The sequence below is a fragment of the Oncorhynchus kisutch genome, linkage group LG9 (genome assembly GCF_002021735.2).
Source record: "Oncorhynchus kisutch isolate 150728-3 linkage group LG9, Okis_V2, whole genome shotgun sequence".
Classification (NCBI taxonomy): domain Eukaryota; kingdom Metazoa; phylum Chordata; class Actinopteri; order Salmoniformes; family Salmonidae; genus Oncorhynchus; species Oncorhynchus kisutch.
Window position 1 is genome coordinate 35,205,924 of NC_034182.2, and position 26,792 is coordinate 35,232,715.

At 43.7% G+C, this 26,792-nt stretch overlaps 1 protein-coding gene across 3 annotated transcripts in view; it reads left to right on the forward strand.

The window, feature by feature from the left end:
- Positions 1 to 673: 673 nt before the first annotated feature.
- LOC109897110 (reticulon-3-A) overlaps positions 674 to 26,792 on the forward strand; it is a 34,207-nt gene continuing 8,088 nt past the window's right edge. The window contains exons 1-5 of one of the 3 annotated variants that reach the window (XM_020491657.2): positions 855 to 1,132; positions 8,540 to 8,587; positions 19,791 to 19,998; positions 20,863 to 21,001; positions 22,120 to 22,189. In XM_020491657.2, the coding sequence (XP_020347246.1) occupies positions 1,036 to 1,132; positions 8,540 to 8,587; positions 19,791 to 19,998; positions 20,863 to 21,001; positions 22,120 to 22,189 (562 nt within the window). In that variant the 5' untranslated portion in view covers positions 855 to 1,035. Of the gene's footprint in view, positions 1,133 to 8,539; positions 8,588 to 13,203; positions 15,731 to 19,790; positions 19,999 to 20,862; positions 21,002 to 22,119; positions 22,190 to 26,792 lie in introns of those variants that run through there. The other 2 variants (XM_020491658.2, XM_031832487.1) reach the window with 2 other exon arrangements.

A 26,792-nucleotide genomic window follows, 5' to 3' on the forward strand; every position in this document is an offset into this window, starting at 1 on the left:
AGAAAAAAACTTGATTTGGGTGGAGCTCATTAGCATAATACTTAGCATGCTTTGCGATTGTCTATTTTTTCATACACATTTATTATTAATTTACTTAGCAGATGCTGTTATCACACCATAGTGCAATCAGACTTCTGATATCAATGCAGGGTGAAAGGGGACCACAAAATAGTGAACAGCTATAATTAAGAATAATATATATAGTATTTTGTATTTGGAAAATACAAATTACAGCTCTTGAAAGTATCTTGTTAAAAAATGCATTGGAGTGTAGTTCTGCCCAGTGTAATACACATTACAAAATACTCAGAAGCAATTGAACTACACTAAACAAAAATATAAACGCAACATGGAAAATGTTGGTCCCATGTTTCATGAGCTGAAATAAAATAAATGTTTCATAAGCACAAAAAGGGTTTTCCTTTCAAATGTTGTGCACAGAAGTTTTTTAGGGAGCGTGCAATTGGCGTCCACTGGAGCTGTTGTCAGAGAATTTAATGTTCATTTCTCTACCATAAACTGCCTCAAAGGCAGTTTTACAAAATGTAGCAGTATGTCCAACCGGCCTCAGAACCGCCGGCCTCAGAACCGCAGACCACGCTTGCCCACACGACGTGCAATTGGCGTCCACTGGAGCTGTTGTCAGAGAATTTAATGTTCATTTCTCTACCATAAGCTGCCTCAAAGGCAGTTTTACGTGGTCTGCGGTTCTGAGGCCGGTTGGACATACTGCTACATTTTGTAAAACTGCCTTTTTTGCCAAAAACAGGCTATACATTTATAAACACAATGGGAAAATGTTGGGTATAGCCCTTTAAATGAGCTAACGTCAAATGTCCGCCTTGTTTCGCTCTTTCGGTCCTGTACACTCACAGCGCTTCAGTACGTGCGCGTGAAGGTGCACAGGCTCGGTGACACTTGCACCCAGCTCTTTGGGAATAGGAGGAAAGTCGGAAGAAAAGGTTATTTTAAGGACAGCAATAACAACATTTATTCTCACCGTTACTGTGCAGAATATTGTGAAATTACAGGAAAATGGCAGATTCAATGACCCAGTCCGCCCAGATATCATCGTCGCAGGGGCTTACCGATGGACAGAACTCTGTTGCGGCCAAAGACTCAAAAATGTCGGGTAAGACGGATGTCATTCTATGTTGCAATAGTCAACATAGAAATGCTGTTTAAACGTTAAGTAACACAGGTGCTTTGAAATAAAGTAGCCCGTTGCTCTAATGTAAGACCGTCAAAAAACTATGTTTTAGGACCGTGAAAGGCAGGTAAATGTAAAATGCTTTTAGCTCTACACTTATTTGTTCGTTGGGAAGGTTAACCAGTATATTGTCCTTGTCTCTGTAAGCACTTGACATAGTCAAGTTGTTGAACAAGTAGTCCATACCTTGTAAACTGATGATTTTGCATTATTGTGGGCGTCAAAGGGTGCTAAATATCCTAATATTAGACGTCCTACTTGACAAACAAACACCCACCGCCCTCTATGGGATCGAACGATACTCCACTGACGAGAAATTGTTTTAGAACACGGTTACCACCTACCCGTCGTTGGTTCGAGAAACGCGCACCACGATTTGATGGAACACCAAACTAGTCTACTTGCTTTGCCAAAGTTCTCTCAACCTCTGCAATCCCGAACTTTGTATTAACCAGACAAGGAAACCGAACGCAATGCCACATTTTATTCTCTATTTGGGCCACGGTGAAATGGCTACATGTTGCAGGGACTGTGATCTGCACTGCAGATTCATTGTTACCAATGATTTGTATATACACTAGTTGACTGACAGGGGGCGCTGTTTTGAAGTCACCGTTCCTCTATCTTGGTCTTGGCACTCCCCCATTGTAAAAAAAATAAAAAAAAAATAAAAAAGATATAGATTAAATTAATGTATTAATTTCTACATTCGTTTTTGCCACATTTATTCTATTAGAAACCATACTGCATACCTTTTCAATTGTGAGGTTAACATTTTTTTTTCCCTTAAAGTATATGTTTTAGATATTAATGTCTCGACTACAATAAAAACATACACAAATGCATGTAATTTTGTCCTTGAAACATGTAAACGAAATACTGTAGAATTCCAGTCCTACTGGGGAGTTCCCATATTGCCTACTGGTGGTTTCAAAGCTTCTCAATTTAATTTTTCCCCCTTTTATTTAACTAGGCAAGTCAGTTAAGAACAAATTCTTATTTTCAATGATGGCCTAGGAACAGTGGGTTAACTGCCTTGTTCAGGGGCAGGACGCCAGATTTTTACTTTGTCAGCTCGGGGTCCAACACTCTAACCACGAGACTACCTGCCTCACATCCATACATGGATGGCGTCAACAATCCAGGGTTTATATACATTGTTGATTGTTATTGGGCAACTGCACATTTAAGGGAGGACCTCTTAAAGGCCTGCTGTTTTTTCTGTTGCCAAATCACCTCCACATTGGTCAACAAAGCCATGCAAGAATATTAGTGCTTCAAAGTCCAATCCCTCTAAATTTGTTTGCTATGATGCATTGATTCTATGGTTTGTTTTTTTGTTTCTATTTTGTCTTTGGCTGCATGTGTCCTGTAAGCTAAATGATTGGGGGGAGGAAAGGACACTGTTGTCTCTGCAACAGTCTTCAAACTGACAGTTTATTGTCCATTAGGGAAGGGCATTTCAAATAGTTTAATCCATCTATTCAGCAAACCATGTCTCACTAATTAAACTTGAAACAAGCCTCTGTTGGGAGTACATTTGTGTATTAGGCTATAACTTCCTGTATATTATGCAATATTGGCAAATGCTTATTGGGCAATGATAGTCAAATAAATGTCACACTGCCATACAATGCACTCAACATATTCAGTTGGCCTTGCTGTTATGGTTTTTGTCATTGTTTTCCATTGTCTTTATGTTTCTCTTTTGTTCAATTTGTTGGTGATGGAATTATGATTTTTTTTCTTCGGGGGGACTGTGGGGGAGGTCTTGGATGGTTGAGGGGCAGCTCTTTGGGAACTGTTTGGGGGGGGGGGGATCTTGAGCAGAGCGTTGACTCTGGTTGCTTCTGTGTCGCTCTGGATGGGAGGCTGTTCGATGACCAATGTGACGTAGTTGTTGAGTAGCTTCACTGCATGTATATTGTATTTAATTTGTAAAAATATTTGATAAAAAAATGTTACGCCAAAGTAGCCTAATCAGATGATCAATGTACAAACTGCTCTTAAATAGAAAATCATTACCTTATTGGTTGACCTACAGGTTGTGTGTTACAGGCTTACTTTACCATATGTTAACCACTAACCCTTTTAAATGTAGTTTACTGTATATCATTTCAAAGGCATGCTAAAAAAGGGACCCAGCTCATATTGCCAACGGGGAATGCTTTTGTAATCTGTTCAAGGCTGAATACCAGTTATATTGCCTCAAGTGGGTGTGTCACAAAGGCATTTACGAACTGGTACATTTTTCAAAGGTGAGTAATATTTACGCTTCGCTCAAACCGACCGCGTCGTTGCATTTTGATACACCAGGATTACTTTCATTTCCAATCAAAGGCTGTGTTTGCCTCGCAGCATTGCGTTGCAGTGCGTTCGGTGTGGTGCATATGTTGGACGTCACGCTAGGCCAGTGAACTTTTTCAGTTTTTTTTAAAGTGTACATTTTAAATGTAAAAAAATAAATAAATAATTCTCCAGGATATTGGGATTGCCTTTGCATTTTTCTGAAGTCCGTGCTACATTGTCAGTTGTCTGTCTACCATTCATTCATTTGTCCTTGGTCACACAGACCAGATGCCTGTAACTGCCTTTTCAAACTATTTATCCCCCCCCCCCCCCCCCCCCCCCCCCTTAACTCGGCTGTATGATTTAATGATGACAGAAAAGTCCTCGTTGGACCCTTGGTGCTACTGTCGTACAGTATCAATGTCCCGTGGCCAAGTTAATGTAGCACCCAGTCTGGAGAAAACCAAAATGCACTTACAGTACCAGTCAAACGTTTGGACACCTACTCCAGGGTTTTTCTTTATTTTCACTATTTTCTACTTTGTAGAATAATAGTGAAGACATCAAGACTATTAAATAGCACATGGAATCATGTAGTGACCAAAGTGTTAAACTAATCAAAATATTTGAGATACTTTAAAGTATCCACCCTTTACCTTGACTGCTTTGCACACTTGGCCTATCTTGCCATCTGAGGCCGGTGTTGGCCAGTCTCTTTTATGCCTACTTCATTCTCAACACACTTGAGTGACAACACTAAGGAAGTGACCATAGAGATCAACCTAAGAGGTCTCGCATCTTTAAAGTGCATTGAGCAAGTTGATTGTCAGGGTTATTTACTTCATGAAAAGCACCCCCTTGTTCTTTTCCATGCCGCTTCTCCGAGGTGATTGTGCAAAGCTCCGTCAATGGAACCATTTATCTAAGGTGGCAGAATGTCCATGGGTCTACTATTTTGTTGGACTGTACAGGAGAATTTGTTACAATGATTTCTGAATATCTCTGAAATGCTGTTCAAGTTGTCAGTGTTTGAATCAGTGCTATTTTCTTCCTGCATCTGTTTTAATAGGAAGTAAAAATATTGCCTGAAAAAACCAAAGCAACTACTGGACTGGAGATGCATTATTCAAACTCCGCACTATTGTAATTTTACTGTGTTATCAGCGCTAAATCTGGTGCTCTCTTTCATAGGCTATGGGCATTTAGATCGGGATTTCCACCCGTTTTCAGTTAGAACGACGGTTGAGGTCAGCAAACGGCAAGAAGTTAATGTTTTTAGTTTGAAAGATGTGTGCTAGTTCAAGCTACACTAAATATACAGTAGTCACTAAGGATTACTTTAGACTAGAGATGTTATTATTTGAAATGCTGCATTTTGCAGAGTGGGAATTAACATTCGGCTGGTTTTAGCTTGACTGTTAAGATGCAGTGAAACGGATACAGGCTGAGGAATGATCCAGAATCTAGGCCAGTGCAATGAGGAGCCTGCAGATAAGACCATGGCTGTAGTTTGTGAGAACATGGGGTACTTTTGGCCCCCTCTCCTATCTGCTTCTTATTTTCTCTCCCTCTCTGGCTGGCGCTCTGTTCTGGCAGACTATATAGTCTAAGGTCAGTAAATCGGGTTGAGGCAGCAAACTGCCCCCCCCCCCCCCCCCCCAGGGGGTTTGAGTGACTTGACTTTCCTCGGGATGGGACAGAAATGGCTGGTAGGACTGGGAATGCAAAGTTAGGCCCTCGCTCCCCCATAGATGAGCCTACATCCAGATCCAGTAGTAGAGAATAGGGTGGCATTGTACCAAAGCAGGTTCACTTCCTACTCATGTCTGCCGGTCATGAGAATGTTGTATCAAGGCTGGAAGTGTTGGAAACACGAGCTATATGAAGCCATGTTTTACCCTTGTCATAGACAACCTTAACTAGAGGAATGGTTAAAGTCTGTTTAAAAATGCACATTTTTCATCTTTGTCAGTCTGCTAAAAGGGAGTGGTTCTCTTGCATAGATCTTCTTAGATAAGTGACTCTCTAGAGGTTGTTTTTGTGGACACTGTGAGGATCTGTTTTCCATCTGAAATGGTTCATGTACTTGCACGCTACCACCAATGGTTTCAGGCTATTTGGAATTGTCAGCGAAAGAAGCAGAACGTTGACTAATTTTCTTATTGCAGGTGTGGCATAGGTAGATTAGGAGTCTGGGCGAGTCTTAAAGACTAATGTTACATAGCAAGGGCTCGTCGACCTGATCAGCCAGTCTCCTACGTGACTCGTTTTGGGGCGACGATGACTCTTATTGATTAACCAGCTCATGCATTTTACCATATGTCATACACGCATATACTGAGTCTACAAAGCATTAAGAGCACCTGCTCTTTCCATGACATAGACTAGGTCAATCCAGGTGAAAGCTATGATCCCTTATTGATGTCACTTGTTAAATCCACTTCAATCGGTGTAGATGAAGGGAGGGAGACGGGTTAAAGAAGGAATGTTAAGCCTTGAGAAATGGTTTGTGTGCTATTCAGAGGGTGAATGGGCAAGACAAGATTATACAGTTGAAGTCGGAAGTTACGTTGACTGTGCCTTTAAACAGGTTGGAAAATTCCAGAAAATTGTCATGGCTTTAGAAGCTTCTGATAAGCTAATTGACATTTGAGTCAATTGGAGGTGTACCTGTGGATGTATTTCAAGGCCTACCTTCAAACTCAGTGCCTCTTTGCTTGACATCATGGGAAAATCAAAAGAAATCAGCCAAGACCTCAGAAAAAAAATTGTAGACCTCCACAAGTCTGGTTCATCCTTGGGAGCAATTTCCAAACGCCTTAAGGTACCACGTTCCTCTGTACAAACAATAGTACCCAAGTATTAACACCATGGGACCATGCAGCCGTCATACCGCTCAGGAAGGAGACTCATTCTGTCTCCTAGAGATGAATGTACTTTGGTGTGAAAAGTGCAAATCAATCCCAGAACAACAGCAAAGGACCCTGTGAAGATGCTGGAGGGAACGGGTACAAAAGTATCTATATCCACAGTAAACCAAGCCCTATATCAACATAACCTGAAAGGCCGCTCCGCAAGGAAGGAGCCACTGCTCCAAAACCGCCATTAAAAAAGCCAGACTACGGTTTGAAACTGCACATGGGGACATAGCTTGTACTTTTTGGAGACATGTCCTCTGGTCTGAAGAAACAAAAATAGAACTGTTTGGCTGTAATGACCATCGTTATGTTTGGAGGAAAAAGGGGGAGGCTTGCAAGCCGAAGAACAAAATCCCAACCGTGAAGCACGTTGGTGGCAGCATCATGTTGTGGGGGTGCTTTGCTGCAGGAGGGACTGGTGCACTTCACAAAATAGATGGCGGCGTAAGGAGAAATTCTGTGGATATATTTAAGCAAGACATCAGTCAGGAAGTTAAAGCTTGGTCACAAATGGGTCTTCCAAATGGACAATGACCCCAAGCATACTCCCAAAGTTGTTGCAAAATGGCTTAAGGACAACAAAGCCAAGGTATTGGAGTGGCCATCACAAAGCCCTGACCTCAAACCTATAAAGCATTTGTGGGTAGAACTGAAAGTGTGTGAGCAAGGAGGCCGAAAAACGTGACTCAGTTACACAAGCTCTGTCAAGAGGAATGGGCCAAAATTCACCCAACTTATTGTGGGAAGCTTGTGGAAGGCTACCCTAAAAATTTGACCCAAGTTAAACAATTTAAAGGCAATGCTACCAAATACTAATTGAGTGTATGTTAACTTCTGACCCACTGGGAATGTGATGAAAGAAATAAAAGCTGAAATAAATAATTCTCTCTACTACTATTATGACATTTCACATTCTTAAAATAAATTGCTGATCCTAACTGACCTAAGACAGGGAGTTTTTACTAGGATTAAATGTCAGGAATTGTGAAACTGGGTAAGGTGTATGTAAACTTCTGTAGTGGCTGCATGCATACACTAGATGACTAATAGGTGGCTCTGTGTTGAAGCCACTGTTCCTCCATCTTGGTATTCCTGCCGTTGTAAAATGTATTAATGTCTACATTCATTTTTGCCCCACTTAATATATTAGATACGTTAATGCATACTTTTAAATTGTATGTGAGCTAAATGAAAATAAATATTTCCTTAATGTACAATCTTTAGCGATTACAAATGTCACTGTCTGCACTAAAACATACTTAAATACATGTAATTTTGTCCTTGAAACATTTTAATTAAACTACTGTAGAATCGCTTTCATTCCTATGGAGGACTGCTCCTACTAGGGAGTGTCATATGGCTGACTGGTGGCTTCAAAGCCTCTCAATGGCCAATACATCAGCATCAGTAGTCCTTGGTTTATATACATCATTGTTGCCATCCCATCTCACTCACCGCTGAAGAAATTCCCCGACATGTCTCCTCTGGTGTTCCCCAGCTGTTAAATGTGTAAGGAAGGAAAAGGAAAAACCTTGTTCCTCCTTCGATATTCAGTGATGCTGTTAGATGGGACTATTGCTCTCCAAAAACTGTTCTTGTGATCACTTAGGTTACATGATGAATTACCATCAAGCGAGTGCAATGTGGGTGTCTGATTGGCAACGGGTATTGTAAACCATAGGAGAAATGTGTAGAAATTGCATAAAAATGACATGGAAAGTACCATACAATGTTATGAGTAGTGTGACGTTGTTGGCAGCATCGTTATTTGTGCGTCGTAAAGAAGTATTTGCGTTTGTCATATTTGTTATTGTCTTTGCTTGCATAGGAAATGTTAAGTGCATGGATTAAGTTGATCATAGTTGTTTTATTGGTAGTAAACTGGTAGACACTACCAGTTGCATGGGGCTTGCATTGTTAGTAGTTATTTTACCGTAGCTTCTGACACAGTCCACGTTGTAAAGCATACAGTATTGTATAGTTGATAGGTCGGATTAGTGGGAGTCCCACCAGGCATCCAGTTGACGTTAATGTATAAAATGGTGGGTGGTTGTTATGGGGATGGGAGTTATTTTCTGCCACTGTAGGATGTTCATTCTTCTGTCCTTTTTTATTTTTTCAGATTCCTTTCTTTCCTCTTCGCCTGTATCTCTCATTCAGTCTCCTGAAGGCAAGTGTATGGTTCTGTTACGCTGCTCGTCTGCTATCCTCCCTCTCACGACCTTCACGCTCTCTTTCCCTGTCATTCTCTCTTGCTCGGCTGCCACTGAAATGCCTTTCATTCCTCTCTAGTGCCCTTCTCCTACTCTAGTCCAGACCAAGAACTTCATACTAGAGGCCTGAAACATTTAATTCCACCCCCACTACGCAATCTTAAACAGAACCCACCCCTAGAAGCCCTGTAACTGTATCCCATCTGTTTCCTATGTTGCTGACCGCCTGCCGCCTGCACTAATTGCAATTTAGCAGGGCAGCGAGGCTCCTCCCTCTTTCAACAGTGTCTGACTTGGCATTTTCAACCCCCCCCCCCTCCCCAACAGGAGGCCAGATCTGTTCAATTACGAGCAGCAACAGGCCCAACCCCGAAGCCTGACTGACGCACATGGTGCATGGCAAGGGAGAATCACGTGTTTTATTTAAGGGAAGTTTGCACGGAGTTCAGGTTTAAAGCCTGTTTTTTTAAGTGAAGATGTCTTCAGGCATGCATGTTATGTACCATACTGGATACAGCATATATGCAAAACACACAGCCTGACACGTGATGAATTGATTAATCCACAGAGCTATTTGAGATGTACAGTAATGGATCAAGCCATCTATTGATGGTGTAGTGATCCAGTAGATTGATTCCCAATGGAATGCACTGACTTTCCCAGTGGAATAGGTTGAAATTGATGGAGTAAATTGGCATCAAGGAGGCATATCAAACTAGCAGCACCGTGATGAGGAACAGTGCATGTTGGGAATTAGTTGAGTGAACACTCCCTGTTCTTACCCCTATCAGAAAACTGACAAGACTTACAAATGGCAGCAAGTGGATCTATTTCCAGTCTTTACTGCCTGCTCCACTCTGTCACATTATTTAGGTCAACGGCACTGTAGGTCCAAGATAATCCCAAGATTGCCACCTTTATTTTAAGAAAGCTGAGAGAAGTTCAAGTTCACAATGAGGAAAATCTCTAAAAATGTCTCCGGTTGGTTGTCCCAGAGGGGCCCTAGCTGTCCTTGGATAGATGGCCCCTTGATCCAGGCCTTATGCCCCATCTTGAAGAGCCTCCCACCCCAGTCCCTTCATCCAGGCCTTAGCCTCCCACCCCAGTCCCTTCATCCAGGTCTTATGCCCCATCTCGAAGAGCCTCCCACCCCAGTCCCTTCATCCAGGCCTTATGCCCCATCTCGAAGAGCCTCCCACCCCAGTCCCTTCATCCAGGCCTTGAGCCTCCCACCCCAGTCCCTTCATCCAGGCCTTAAGCCCCATCTCGAAGAGCCTCCCACCCCAGTCCCTTCATCCAGGCCTTAAGCCCCACCTCGAAGAGCCTCCCAGTCCCTTCACTGGCACTGGATGATGAAGGGCACTGGGGAGGGATCCACTCCACTCGCTGCTCTATGCCCTCTTAAGGCTGGGTTTGGAGCCCTCCATCCTGGATGCGCTCTGCTCCTCTACCTCTGCTTATATCTTCTTAAGCTTTTTGCATGTCACCACTGCTGGAGCCAAAAAGTAGTTTTTATTTTAGTGACGATCGTAATGTATGTATTTTGTTTTCTTGATGTAGCTTTTTCTTTTTTGTTGCTTGGTTTGTTTTCTGGAACACAATTTCGTTAGTGTTTTATAAAAGTAGCCTACAATGTGTAGACTTGGACAGTATAGCAAGAGTATTAAACTTAAGCCAGACTAGCTGGCCAGAAACTGAATCTGTCCTATGTAGTGCTAAGATATTAAGTCAAACAGTCAGCTAATCACACAGTGAGGGAGATGGGCCTGGGAGCTATTCCATCCATCACTAATTGGGAATGACACTGCTGTACCCAATGGAATTTGATCCCTCATCATACAGTGATTCCTTTTCTCTGCAGCAAAAATATTTCACTGTGTTCATGCTTTTGTGAATAGTAGTACTAGTATAATTTTTAACAACAGTTTGTAGGCTTACCAGCTCGGGACTCGATGCACAAGTGGAATATGACTTAAACACGTAATATCCTCATACCTTCAAGTGTAGTTCTCGTCCTTTTTTAAAAAGATGTCTAACCTTTTCTTGATTTAGCTAAGCTGTGATCCCTACTGGAAGGCTGTGTCTTATCAAGTCAACTATTTGACTCATCCGCATAGTGCCGAAATGATTGAGCTGATTTACACTTTCTCATCTTGAAGAAATGCGTCCCTTTTTGAGTCTTCCTGCTAGACATATTTTGGGATGTGAGATGTTTGTTGGACCATGTTCAATAGTCCATTTAAAACGGGGTTTAGTAACGAATGTCCCTTTTGGAATCCCACACACTTTAGTACTCAACACCAATAACTGTGGGGAGTAGATGACGTAATATAATAACCTCTGTATCCCCAACAACTGAGGACCACAGGAAGTGATGTTCTCATCAGAGGTTGAATGAGTATTACAAAACCTGTGTTTGACAGTGTTCTTATGTTTTTGGGTCGTGTTATTTGTGATTCCAATCAGGGAGTGTCGGCTCCCTGTTGCCAGTGGCTCTGATTCCTGTTCACGGTGCGGTAGCTGTTTTGTCATTTTGTTTACTTGCGTCGAGCCAAAATGCCACATTGTGTTCGGCTACATGGAAAGTCCGTTTGTGTATGTGGCCTAGTTTGAACAATGCATAATGGACCTCAATGGGAGGGGAAGGTCCAGACCAAGACAACCCACCCTTGAGTTGTGTACCGATAAACAACGTGTCCACGGTGTTGTGGGTTTAGGTTAGCTGCAGGGTCATGCTGACTGGCCACAATGCCTTTCCAGAGCACCAAGCTACAATAACAATACTATTAACACGTTGACGGAAGCTGTTGTGTCGTTTTATGAAATGTACTATAACATTGGATTTGAAAAGAAACGGCACCATTGATTTGTTCCTCTTAGATTTGGATCTCTTGACTCCATTTATAGTAAATAAGCATATAGAAGGAAAAGTGGACCTTGTTGCATTTGGAAAAAGTACCAACTGCATATTTGACCTGTTCCTGCTGGAGATATTTCCTCAAAGCAGGGGTCAAACCTTGGTCTCTGTTTGCCTGGGGATTGCAGAGGCAAGCAGACAGCTGATGTGTACCTCCCAATATAGCTGCCAATTCCCCACTATGATTGCTTGTCTCTGGGTGTTGGAAAATTACAGGGGGGGGGGAACCATTAGGCTGAAAAGGGATCATGTGATTATTGGAGCAGCTTGGAATATCTTGTGGATTATGTATGTACCCGTGGCACTGTGCCATTGAGGGGATCCTTGTCCCAGTCTGACTCTGTCACTTCAGCTGTGGCGTGTGGCAATAGCAGCAGGTTAGCGTGCTTAGTGGCATATTGACAGACTGCAGCACAGGGGGGGACATGATTTAGGAAGCCTCAACACCGGGACTATTGTCCAGCTTGTTATGTGTGCTGGATTTTCTTATTGATTACACCGATAGTCGGGTGGGACAAGGCCAGAATAGTGCGACCTAGTCATGCTTGCAAGTTGGTCCGTAGGTCATCTGAGGATGAGACTAGTCCTGTAAATCAATGTTTTAATTTCACTCCGGTTATATTTTTTTGTCTGAGGTAGTGCACTGTATTCATTCCTGTGAGTCATCTCAGTACATTAAAGATATTGGATTGTCGTTCTTCTGTTTGATTAATATCGTACCTAATTTACAAGATTACGGTATGACGCTTAAACATATTCACACATTATAATTATGTTGACATTGCGTTACTTACAGACATCTGCAGTATTGAAGACACGAAGCAGATTTCCCCTTTGTATGTAGGCCTATAGGTTGTTTTCAGATAGGAGCTCATTTGGTAATCAAATGATTTATGTTTTAATTAGGTCATTATAGAAACAACACCTTTTTAATTGAACTCCTGTTTATACTAGGCTGCAGTCGCTTGACCTTAGTCTCTGGCCCATTTTAAAAGGCATTGCAAGTTAAAATGTGGAGCATTTATCCTATGTGACCTTTGCTTCAAGGCACATTTTTATCTCGTCCCCGTTGTCACATTCTGTGATACCCTGTAGTCATTTATGTTGGTCTTCGGGAGATGGGAAGTGACTGCTCAATGGTTCTCAGTAAGGTCCTTGATGTTACCCAGATAGAGGAAAGATAGGGTTGGTACACAATCTTTCTCTATCACAAGTATTTTGTAAGACATACCAGACACGGAGTACCTGATTTAACAAAACTCCAGGCCATAGTCTATGCAGCTGTACTTAAAAATATATATTCAAAAGATGTGATTGTGATGTAGACAACAATGCATATACTACCACAGGTCACATAGTATAACAGTTTAGTTTATAGATACAATTTTCTTATTTCGTTTGGAGCTGCTTCATTTCGACCATACAAGTCATTTCCAATGTTGCCTCATTGAAAATGCTCTTCAATGGCAACAACTTGAGAGGTTAAGTCAGCAATGCATGCTGACTGACACCCTCATCCATTACTGACTTAAAACCGTCCCATGCTATGCATGACTGCTTGGGCTGCAACAAAATGGCCTCCACCGACTATAACTGGACGTGCATGGGAGTTTGAGTGTGTGATTTTTTTTATTTTTTATGCCCTCCTTCTTCCCTTCCCTGCCTCCGTGCATGGCCGACACAGACAAAGGGGTGGTGCTGGGCTCTGACACACCCTCCTCAGAAGGGGTGGCCACCTCCCTTCGCTTCACCAGGCCTTCTCAACTCGGCTCATCTTCTTTCGCAAACTATGGGAGCGACCCATCATCAGGTCAGCCTGACGGAACGCAAGATGATTCACCGACTGTGACGTCCCCCGTGTCTGAGAGGATTAAGGCACTGGAGGCCCTGGCAGCAAAGAAGGAGCCCAAGAACGATGGCGGCTTCCCTCACTTCAAAGAGCGTCACTATGAGACGTCTCCTACTGCGGTGCCAACAGAGGGCACCTCACCCTTCCAGACAAAAGGCGCCTCCATTGATCAGGAATCGCCAGAATCCCCCTTTGAGGTCATGGGAGAAGCCCGACAAGGGAGTGAGTTTGAAGATACTGCCGACTGGATGAGAGCTCACTTACCCCCTGTGCCCGACTTTGAAGATGCTCTTGTATCAGAGGAGGATGGCAAATCCCAAGAGATTAAAGTGGCAGATAAAGTGGTGCCTGATGACCCAGAGGCGTTTGCCTGTGTCCCTGACGCTTTCATGGACTCTCCCATTGAAAGGCCTGAACTGAAAAATGTCTTCAAAGACCCAGCGCAGCAGCCTAGCGTCGAGGACGAATTTGATTTGAGCTTCCTACCTAAAGCTTACATAACAGACACCCAAGGCACCCCTGACCTTCATTCCGAGCTCACTGCTTCGCCTGCCCCTCCTGCTGGTTTGGACTCTCCCTCTCCCTCCTCTGACTCGGAAGAGAAGGATTTGAAGACCAAGCAGGCCCCATGGGGTGGTGACCTGGCGCTCCAAGGGGTAGTCGACAGCTCAGGAGACTCTGAGGACACCGTCATTGAGGACACCGCCTCCATTCCTGGCCCCTCTTTATCAAGTGATGCTACACCTGCCCATAACCCCTCTGTTCCATCTCTCCCTACTGAAGAAAAGGAAACCCCGCCAGCAAAGCAGCCAATGCGGGTCCCTACCATCAATGTTATTGAGACGGACGAGCCGAATTACAGCGATGAGGAGATGGAGATTGAAATAGAGGATGAAAATTATGAAGTTGTAGAAGACCCTGTGAAAGAGGCACCAAAAATACCTGAGCCACAACCAGATGTGACTAAAAAGGAATTTTCCCAAATTCCTCCCTTAGAATATGGGGGTTATTCTCCTCCCTCCTCTCCTGTCGACTCTGATGAATACTCACCTAAACACAAGATCCTGAAATCTGATTTGGATACAGATAATATGAAGACCACAGTACCTAATGATGAGTCAAAGGGCTCAAGTGCTGAGGTTTCACAAGCACAGAAAGTGGAGTCTGACCACTCACAGACCCCCAATGAGTCTAATGGAAAGTCTTCCCCTTCTACTGCCAAACCTCCTGAGAAAACCGCAGACAACCTTTCAGACTTTCCAGAATATGAGGATGATGACTGGTCAACTGGCGCGGAAGATATCTTAATTAAATTGAGCTCTGCTAATGTTGCAGCTCAGGATCTTCCACTTTGCCCCTCATCCAAGTTTGAAGAGAAGCCAGAGTCTGATATTAAAGAGGATTATATGCAGACAGTTGAGCTTTCAAAACCCAACTACATGGAGGATGACGCAATCCGTAAATACGACAGAGAGTCTTTTGAAGATGAAGACGCACTTCCATCCATGAATGACACCATTGATGATCAAGAGCTGAACTTTAACACTGTACCTGAGCCTTCTCCTTCCAATCCAACCTCACAGATCCATATTGGAACACTACTCCCTCAAAACAATGCAACCACTGTGGAGCAGGATATCCCCTTGATGGCTGACGTGGACTCCTTCCCTAAGCCAGTTGGAGGCCAGCCATCTCCCAGGGAGTTTCCCAAAGATCCATTCGCCTCTTTCCAGAGCGAACTGCCTGGCAGCACCCTGGAGCCCAAGACTGAGAAGAAATTGAATGATGAAATCCTCTTTACAGATAGTGTTGTCAACAGCAAGACACTTCCGCCTCAGGAAGCTGAAGCAGGACACCAGTCACCAGACAATACCAGTGACCCAGAAAGCATCGAGCCGGACTGCTCAGTCTCTGGTGCCACGGACAGCTTCGTCGAGTTCATGAGGGAGTGCCTGAAGTCACGACAGGACGAAGATCCAGAAGACCTCCGTCAAGATCTCACAGCCAAGGATGAGTGTCCTAAAACGGGCGCCCCTCCCTCCCAGCCCACACCAACCATGGTCATGGATCTGGAGCAGGAACGCCTCACTATCAATGCCCTCAAAGAGTTGGGCAGCAGCCAAGAGGAGGAGGCTGACCTCCAGTCTAGTATCAAGGCTTCTGAGAAATCCCAGTCTTCCTTTATATCAACAACCTCCGACCCTCCTTCTCCCCAAAACAAACCTGCTTCAGACGGTGTATATTCCAACGAGGTAGAGGCCATCGACGTGTGGGTGGCTGAGGCCTACCACCTTGCAGAGCATGTCTTGGCAGCAATACTAACGCACTTGTCAGGTAACATGTCTTCCCTCTGGGATCTGTGCCTGCTAACCTCACACAAGCAAAGCACAATGATCCCTCTTCCCCTCTCTCTCTCTCACTTGCACCTTTCTCCCATCTTGGTCCTCCTATTCAAAATAGGAGCACACTAACTATATAACATATGGTATATAATCACCATGTTGATTCTTTTTTTTAAATTCTGATACAGGCGCCATGGCTGTATTACCGAAATATTTATTTTAGAGTGCAGATATTACAAAAGTCAAAAGGTTCAAACTATATATTGTGCTGTGTGTGTATAATCCAAATGATCCCCCATGTCCTTAAGCTTGGCAGTAATCATGGTCGGACAGTGGGTGGTGGGCAGTTCAAACGTGGCTTCATGGTGTCTGCTTGCAATGTCCCTGGAAGTCAGGCGGCATAGTCGGTCCACCAGTGTTGGGTTTCTGCTTTGGGCGACGTGCCGCGCTACAGTGCACTTGAACAGGACGGGAGACGATCATTCCAGAGACTGATGGTCATTTTCACGGAGCGGACTTTACTCAACCTTTTTTATGATGACATCATTATTATGATCCTGCTGGATTGGATGTTACAAAGCATGTCCAGACTCTGTAGAGTTATGTGAAAAATGCTCCGATATTCATGAGTCATTGCGGGCTGCTCTCAGATCTGTATGTGCCTAAGTGTGAGTTGGCAAAAGGCCATACAGAAGGGACCAGGCTAGGGGGGCATTGGCCCTCTTTGTATTTTGTGTGAAAATTGTCACAGTAGGCTGAGATGCATGGTACCAATCGATCTAATTAATCTTGTCCTCTCCTCTTGAATCATGGTACAGCACCCCCCCCCCTCTTCCTTATCTGGAAAATGATATGCCGTGTGTGTGACCAATTTGGTTTTAATGGTACAAAGGATGCAGTAAATGAACTTCTGCTCAATATCTATCTCAAATCGGTATATCAAATATTTGTCACATGCACCGATTACAACCGGTGTAGACCTTACAGTGAAATGCTTACTTACGAGCCCTTAATACATTTAGTGTAATGGGTGTGTGCTTTTGATTTACCCAGTGGCAGGATAGCCATCTTCACAGTGTAGTGTTAAAGTAAATAGGGGATCTCTTCCTGCTCAGTGCAAAAATGAAATCCAAACTTGGCACACATTGACTGGTATGCAGACAAGTGAATGCAGGATGCACTCAAACCCGTACAGTCGCTGTGAGCTTAACTTACACCACGGGCATGCTATGGAACGTTAGGTCATCACTGAGGCAACCAGTAACTCAGGGAAGGTATATGCCATGCAGTCTCGGAGGGAATGATAAAGTATTACAGTTAAGTACTGTTTGAAAGATGCTTTAGCACAATGTGTTTATAGTAAAGGCTAAAGGCATTTTTATTGTAACATATTGATCAATAATGCACTATATATACAGAGTTTACCCAACATTGGCAACACCTTCCTCATATTGAGTCCCCAACCCCTTTTGCCCTCAGAACAGCCTCAATTCGTCAGGGCAGGGACTCTACAAGGGGTCAAAAGCGTTCCACAGGGATGCTGGCCCATGTTGACTCCAATGCTTCCCACAGTTGTCAAGTTGGTTGGATGTCCTTTGGGTGGTGGACCATTCTTGATACACACAGGAAGCTGTTGAGCGTGAAACCCAGCAGTGTTTATTCTTGACACAAACCAGTGCTCCTGGCATTAAGTGCCATACCCTGTTCAAAGGCACTTAAATCTTTATTCCTGCCCATTCACCCTCTGAATGGCACACGCACACAATCCGTGTCTCAAGGCTTATAAATCCTCCTTTAACCCGTCTCCTCCCCTTCATCTACGCTGATTGAAGTGGATTGACCAGGTGAAAGCTGTTTAATGGAAGGAGCAGGTGTTCATAATGTTGACTAGTGGTTACTGTATACTTAAAGACCAAAATTCAAAAAGCATAGCTTAAATATATGGGTCTATTTTTCTCTCAATCTGCTACATGTATAGGAGTTCTCTTTTTAAGTGCCCATTTTCCCTTTTGAACCTTGTCCTGTCCCTCAGCTTCCACAGTGTTGCTGCCTCAACTCCGCAGGCTGGCTAGGTGAGTTAAGTTTATTGTAGTGCGTTTTTTTTAACTACCTGTTTTAGTTGGATTGGCTCCATTGTTGATCTATTCAGCGTGGGTATACCAGTTTTCCATCAATGGGCCTCAAAGAAATGGATCTACTCCTGCTGATATGAATCAAGTCATCTTCCCAAATAGGGTACACATTTGGGCTGGTAGCTTGGGTTAGTAAGAACGTCTCGACTTGCTGCCAGGCCTTTAAAGATGAGTTCAAATCAGGCAGTCCGATTTGTGTTAATTCTGTGTTTATGTGGACTGTGAGGGATCGGGCCAGCCAGTCGGAAGGAAGTGGATCATGTGAAGACTTGAATCCAACTTCCCCACCCATGCCAATGTGTGTAATCACCTCCTGGTATTTCAATTGCATAATGAAGATTTATCAGCTGGTTTAGCGTCACAGGAGTAAAGGATTTCAGTCTGTGTCCAGGCTGTTGTATTAGGTCAAACACACACACACATACTGCCAAGCAGGAGGTGGTGTGATGCCTGTACCTCTAAGAGCTGGTTGCTGTCCAGTGAGGTGGAAAGCAGCCCACTGCAGCTCTGTTGACCCTGGGAACACTGCTTGAGCCTGTAACACGGAGGGGGGGGGGCACGATAATGAACGAGGGCCGTCAGCCCAGGCTGCCTCCCTGTGGGTACCGGCAAGCAGGCTGGGAGGGACTCGGACCCCTGCAGTGCTGGGTGTGCAAACCCCACTTGTTCACTCGGCGCTGCTCAGCAGACAGTCAGGAGGCATCAGGAACGTTAGAGTGCTGTCTGTCCTCAACAACAACAGGGGCGCTGCTGCTCTGTCAGTCTGTAAACAAGATTTTATTTTTCACCGTCAAGCAGCCGTGCTTCACGTTTGAACTGATACACAACTCTCCATATTGTAGTATATTTGGAACAATGTTATTTAATAGAGATTTCGATTTTTGATAATCACGCCTGCGGAAGAGCAGTGTTTTATTACATTAGTTGTAAGAGAACATGACTAAATTAGAGGAAGGGTAAAAGAGCACTATGAGAACCAAGTATCTTAATTTATTCCCTCAAACCTCCCTCGTTCAATAAACACCCACACAGTTGTCTAGAATTGCCAGTTAATAACAATGACACAGCGCAGCCAATATGAGTGGGTATTGTATTGATGTAAAACTATCTGCTGTGTAGCCTAATTTCACAACACATATCCTGTCACTGAAACAGGATATAGATAAGGGATTTTCTTCTCCACTCAATCTTATGTAAATGTGTGCCTTTACTATGTGCAGCCCTGGATAAATTCCTATTACCCATCTGTAACACTGCCCCACGACGCAGCTGCTTACTGGCTGATAACATATGACGATATTAATCTTAGCTGCCCTATTTTGACATGCATTTCCCACGGTAGGCCTGTAGACGAGACATGCTAGATTTGAGTGTCGGTATGTAGGGCCGGGGGGGTGTAGTGAATGAGTGAAACCAAAAAGCCAACAGAATTTCCTCTGTGGTTGCATTATGGATCCTCTAGAGGAGAGTGGGAGGGGTTGTGTGTGTCTGCGCTGCTCTGCTCTTCCCCTTAATCAGCTGAAACGCACAGCAGCCCAAGCCTGGAGCCCCCAGAGGCACGTGGGGAGTCAGCCATTTACCCAAGGTTTCTTTAAATGCCTCCTTTTCATGCAGATGAAGGGAGGCCATAACAGGGTTGCGTAACAACAGCTCTGTATAGAGAATATAAGTTCTGCATGCATGACTGTCTCTGTCTCTCTCACACACACACACACACACACACTTTTAAAAATATATGTCTGAGGTTGGAGATCACAATTTGTTAGTTGTGTGGTCCGTACGCGCTGTGCAATGAGTAACCTTAATTATTTCCTCTCTTCTCCCTCCTAATCTCTCTACTCCACATATGCTCATAAACAATAAATACACACACACACACCCCTTTTCCCCCTACACACCCCTATCTCTCACCCACTCTAGTCAAGGACTTGGTGCACTGGCGAGACCCCAAGAAGTCTGGCGTGGTGTTCGGCCTGTCCCTGCTGACGCTCCTGTCCCTGGCGGCGTTCAGCGTCATCAGCGTTGTCTCCTACCTGCTCCTTGCCCTGCTCTGTGTCACCATCTCCTTCCGAATCTACAAGGCTGTCGTCCAGGCCGTGCAGAAGTCCGACGACGGACACCCCTTCAAGTAAAGCAGCATACTTCATAGGGAACCTTGTGATGCTTAACTACCAACTCTTGTATTGGTTTGGTTGTTAGAACATGAAAAAGACAGTAGTGGTGGTAGTAGGTTGCTTGATAGGACACACACAGCTGTGGTTCGCAAAATGCCTACCAGACTAGCCTAAGAAGGGCCAGGAATTGAACTCTCCACATGACCAGGAGAAATGCTATGCCCCATTTTATAAGTTATTGCCGTTTTTAGTCTGATGAATATACATCTTCATCGTAGTATTTTTGGTCACCAATGGGAAGTTACTATCTGCTGAAAACCCTCCAAATGGGGAAAAAATATAGATGCAAAGCTCCAGCAGCATATTTGTGCTTGTTGTCATAACGTTTGCCTGAGTTAATCATTTTATACTGGAGAGGAGGGCTTATTTCAGTTGAGCATCAGAGCCCAGCCGTACAGACTGATGACTAATACAATGGCTGCGTTCCAGGCTGCCTACATAGGACTCGTATCAGATGAAGTAATTTGGATGGGGTTCCTTCAATGTTGAACACTACCTCGGCATTTGCAGAGTTCTGATAACGTGAACGGGGCCTAATACTCTTTATTATACCTGAAAACAATTGTTGTAATAGGAAAAAAAGACAAACTAGCAATCATGTGAAATTTAAAGCGGCATGGTTGGTTTAGCGATCTAATTAGCGCTTAGCACATTAGCCTGAAATTACCAAATTAAACCATGAAATTTGTTTTTTTAGTGATTAGCTCATAGCAGGTTAGCCTGAAATGGTCCAATGACAGCAATTTGTTAGACTAGCATTTAGCAGCTTAGTCTGAGTTCACAGCTTCATCTACCATGCTGTGGTTGGTTCTCCTCAGAGCTCTGATGGAGAAGGATGTCAGCGTTCCCCCTGAGACCTTCCGCAAGCACGTGGACGCCTGTCTGACCCACATCAACCGACTCCTAAAACAGCTGCGCAAACTCTTCCTAGTCGAGGACCTCATCGACTCCCTGAAGGTGAGTTTAGGGGTCTGTCCTTCTGCCTGCCTGTCAGTCAGTTGTCATCCCCCTTCGGGTATCTGACCCTCGGTTCATGATTGATAGTGTTAGCAGTGACTCCTTCCATAGTAGCCCTTGTGTGTTTGTGTGCATCGTCTTGCATCTTACCTCGTTTAGGGTCTTGTGCTTACACACCCTTGTGTGTGTAAATATGTACGGGACCCTAAACATGGTATCAAGCTTGACAGTCCTAAACTGACTGACGCCTTCTCATATTCCTAGGTCTCGTCCCCCTTTAACTCTCTTCTCCTGGCGCACAATCTTTTTATAACTCGCACACTCTGAACACTTCCTGCTGAATGTGTCTTTTAATAAACCTCTCTAGCAACTCAACCCTATTGTATCCTGCAGTGTTAGTGTGACAGGAATCTATAGTCGAGTTGTTCATGTGACTATGGGAGAGGGAGGGAGAGCTCCATGTTATGGCTGTGTGCATCAATCACACAGGGTAGATGCTAAATAAGGCCTGGGTTAGTACCGCAGCCATCAGATGGCAGCAAGCTAGTGGACCTAGAACTCAGCTCATAGTTAGCTATGGAGGGGGGGGGGGGGCGCAACTTCCAGTGTGCCAGCTCATTAGAGACCCAACATGCCAACCTATCAGACCAAGACGACCGTCGCTGGTCCATTCCACCGCCGCTATGGCAGAGATGATGCTCCTCCTAGCTTATTAAATCAACCTTCAAACCCTCTCCCTAGCTGGAGGTAGAAGCTGTTCTTAACCTTAGATATAGGATCAGATTACCATACCTACATAACCTAACCTTAGCCAACATGGGGATTAGAAAGATATTTGACCCAACAACAGTTTGTTTGAGGCAAATTCTCCCTAGTCATTCATACATATTGCATGTCCCGGTGATGAACCGTGGATGTATTCCGTAGGGGGTGGGACTTTAGAGAAGGTTCACATAGAAATGTCATGCTATTCTACATGACAGAACCATGCCTGTTCTACATTTCTGTCTGCAAGGTTTGAACTACTTAACTCCTCTTGAACAGGCCACAGGCAACCAGTGTTCTAACCAATGATTAAATGACCTCATTGGCTGTAACCCGGCTTGTTTTCCTCCCAGCTGGCTGTTGTGATGTGGCTGCTGACCTACGTAGGAGCTGTTTTCAACGGCATCACCATCCTCATCCTGGGTAAGAGGCTATTGCAGCACTGCATGGTGGTCGTGTGTATGTGTGGTGTGTAGTGTTAAACACTTAGAAATATAATATCTTTGGCGTTTTCAGAACTTTTTCACGTCGGCTGGTTTGAACATGCATGATATCTATGAGAATGAAAGGGGGCTGTCTATTTTACTTAGTGACCTATATTTCCATCTGACCTGGTCTACGGCCAACACACATGGAAATGTTTATGGATGTGGGGCACACAGATTGTTCTCGCTGATGCTGGAGAAATGCATAGCGGGAGTTAAAACATTCCTTTGATGTTTTGTAGAATTGGCAGTTTGCATGTCACACCTGTTCGGGGCTTTGCCAACCTGTGAAAGACCTTGTAAGGCTAATTTACTACACACTCCCAAAACAATTATAGATAAAAAAAGAGAAATTATTTGTCTTCTGATGTGTTTAAAGGATTGTTGTGGACTTAAAACATCCAATTTAGTTCTATACTGAACAGAAATATAAACGCAACCATTTCTAAGATTTTACTGAGTTACAGTTCATATAAGGAAATCAGTCCATTGAAATAAATTCGTTCAGGACTAATCTATTGATACCTTAACAAACAAAAATGTAGAGCGTGGATCAGGAAACCAGTATCTGGTGTGACCACCATCTGCCTCCTGTAGTGCGACACATGACTTTCACTTAGAGCTGATCAGGCTGTTGATTGTGGAATGTTGTCCCACTCCTTTTCAATGACTGTTCGAAGTTGTTGGATATTGGCGGGAACTGGAAACCGCTGTCGCTCAAGAGCATCCCAAACATGCTCAATGGGTGACTTGTCAGAGTATGCATTATTAGGCCGTGCATTATCATGCTGAAACATGAAGTGATGGCGGCCGACGAAAGACACAACAATGGACCTCAACGATCTGTGCATTCAAATTGCCAGCAATAAAATACAATTGTGTTCGTTGTCTATAGCTTGTGCCAGCCAATACCATAACCCCACCACCACCATGGGGCACTCTGTTCACAACTTTGACATCAGCAAACCGCTCTCCCACACAATGCCATACATGTGGTCTGCGGTTGTGAGGCTGGTTGGATGTACTGCCAAATTCTCTAAAATGACGTTGGAGGCGGCTTATGGTTGAGAAAATAACATTCTAATCTCGGGTAACAGCTCTGGTGGATATTCCTGCAGTCAGCATGCCAATTGCACGCTCGCTCAAAACTCTGTGGCATTGTGTTGTGACACAACTGCACGTTTTAGTGGCCTTTTATTGTCCCCAGCACAAGGTGCACCTGTGTAATGATTATGCTGTTTAATCGTCTTCTTGATATGCCCCACCTGTCAGGTGGATGGATTATCATGGCAGAGGAGAAATTAGCACTAACGGATGTCAAATTTGCGAGAAACTACCAATTTTTGTGCGTATGGAAACTGTCTGGGTTATTTTATTTCCTGTTGCGTTTTAATATTGTTTTTAAATATTGTGTGTGTAAAAATAGTGTGAATTTCAGTGAAAAAATGCAAAACCTTGAAAAATAAAACAGAATTTGGGCCCTAATAAATACGGCTAAAATAGAATGGGTACATTTTCATGACAAATGTTTCTACTTCAGCGGTCTAAAAATATGTGTGTGGGAGATGTAGACTTTAAGTTAATGTAGGTCTGATTTACTTTAGTTGACTGCTATATATATTTTAGCACATCAATTATGAAAAAGGGTAGCTCTATGCCTCTGAAAAATGCTTAACTCCAATGTATTGGATTTAGCCGTACCCTGACACAAATGATTATACTGTTGCTATCCTGAGCTACTTGCTGTGTGTATGTAATGACCTTTACAGGGCATTTGGAAAGTTCTCAGACCACTTAAGTTTTTTCCACATTTTGTTACATTATAGCCTTATTCTAAAATGGATTACATTGTTTTCCTCATCAATCTACACACAATACCCCATAATGAAAAAGTGAAAACAGGTTTTTCAAAATGGTTGGACATTTATATAATTGTCACTCTGACAGAGTTCCCTTGTGGAGATGGGAGAACCTTCCAGAAGGACGACCATCTCTGCAGTACTCCACCAATCAGGCCTTTATGGTAGAGTGGCCAGACGCAAGCCACTACTCAGTAAAGGGCACATGACAGCCCGCTTGGAGTTTGCCCAAAGGACTCTCGGACCATGAAACTAGATTCTCTGTTCTGATGAAACTAAGATTGAACTCATTGGCCTGTCTGGAGGAAACCTAGCACCATCCCTACAGTGAAGCATAGTGGTGGCAGCATCATGCTGTGGGGATGTTTTTCAGCGGCAGGAACTGTGAGACTAGTCAGGATCGAGGCAAAGTACAGAGATCGATGATCCACACAACTGTGTGGGTGATGAAAACCTGCTCCAGACCACTCGGGACCTCAGACAGGGGTGATTGTTCACCTTCCAACAGGCAACGGCCCTTAAAACACAGCCAAGACAACACAGGAGGCGCATCGGGACAAGTCTCTGAATGTCCTTGAGTGGCCCAGCCAGAGCCCGGACTTGAACCCGCTTGAACGTTTCAGGAGAGACCTGAAAATAGCTGTGCTGCGACGCTCCCCATACAACCTGACAGAGCTTGAGAGGATCTGCAGAGAAGAATGGGAGAAACTCTCAAAAATACAGGTGTGCCAAGCTTGTAGCGTCATACCCAAGAAGACTCAATGTTGTAATTGCTACCAAATATGCTTCAACCAAGTACTGAGTAAAGGGTCTGAAATACTTATGTACAGTTGAAGTCGGAAGTTTACATACTCTTAGGTTGGAGTCAATATAACTAGTTTTTCAACCACTCCACAAATTTCTTGTTAACAAACTATAGTTTTGGCAAGGAGGACATCTACTTTCTGAAAGACACTAGTAATTTTTCAAAAAATTGTTTACAGACAGATTATTTCACTTATAATTCACTGTATCACAATTCCAGTGGGTCAGAAGTTTACATACACTAAGTTGACTGTGCCTTTAAACAGCTTGGAAAATTCCAGAAAATGATGTCATGGCTTTAGAAGCTTCTAATGGGCTAATTGACATAATTTTAGTGAATTGGAGGTGTGGATGTATTTCAAAGCCTACCTTCAAACCCGGTGCCTCTTTGCTTGATATCATAGGAAAATCAAAAGAAATCAGCCATGACCTCAGAATTTTTCATCCTTGGGAGCAATTTCCAAAAGCCTGAAGGTACAACGTTCATCTGTACAAACAATAGTACGCAAGTATAAACACCATGGGACCACGCAGCCGTCATACTGCTCAGGAAGGAGATGCATTCTGTCTCCTAGAGACAAACGTATGTTGGTGCAAAAAGTGCAAATCAATCCCAGAACAACAGCAAAGGACCTTGTGAAGATGCTGGAGGAAACAGGTACAAAAGTATCTATATCCACAGTAAAACGAGTCCTATATCGACATAACCTGAAAGGCCGCTCAGCAAGGAAGAAGCCACTGCTCCAAAACCGCCATCCCAACTGTGAAGCACGGGGGTGGCAGCATCATGTTGTGGGGGTTCTTTGCTGCAGGAGGGACTGGTGCACTTCACAAAATAGATGGCATCATGAAGGAGGAAAGGTATGTGGAAATATTGAAGCAACATCTCAAGACATCAGTCAGGAAGTTCAAGCTTGGTTGCAGGTCTTCCAAATGGACAATGACCCCAAGCATACTTCCAAAGTTGTGGCAAAATGGCTTAAGGACAACAAAGCCAAGGTTTTGGAGTGGCCATCACAAAGCCCTGACCTCAATCCTATAGAAAATGTGTGGGAAGAACTGAAGAAAGCGTGTGCGAGCAAGGAGGCCTACAAACCTGACTCGGTTACACCAGCTCTGTCAGTAGGAATGGGCCAAAATTCACCCAACGTATTGTGGAAGGCTACCCAAAACATTTGACCCAAGTTAAACAATTTAAAGGCTATGCTACCAAATACTAATTGAGTGTATGCAAACTTCTGACCCACTGGGAATGTGATGAAAGAAATAAAAGCTAAAATCTCTACTATTATTCTGACATTTCACATTCTTAAAATAAAGTGGTAATCCTAACTGACCAAAGACAGGGAATGTTTACTAGGATTAAATGTCAGGACTTGTGAAAATTGTGTTTTAAGTATATTTGGCTAAGGTGTATGTAAACTTCCGACTTCAACTGTAAATGTGATATTTAATCCATTTTAGAATAAGGCTAACGTAACAAAGTGGAGAAGGGTTCTATTGAGGGTTCTGAATACTTTCCACATGCACTATCTGTGTAACTGCTAAATGCACAAACACTGCATGTTAATGTATGTAACTTGTAAAATCTTTTTCATTTTTTTCATTGTCGGACCCCAGTATGACTAGCTGTCGCCATTGGTGTCGGCTATTGGGGATCCTAAAATAAAAATCGGGGCCACGTTAGAATTCCCAGCAAGTGGCACGGTGCATAGGGTGTTTTTCTTTTCACGCCAGCGACCTGGGCTCTATTCCTTGCCTCCGCCGTTGGCTACAATACCAAAAGGCTAAAATCTCTTGGTGAGGTCGCTAGGTGTAGTACTAAGGTTGTTTAGTATCCTATGTTTCATGCATGTTTTAAACCAACTGGACACACTG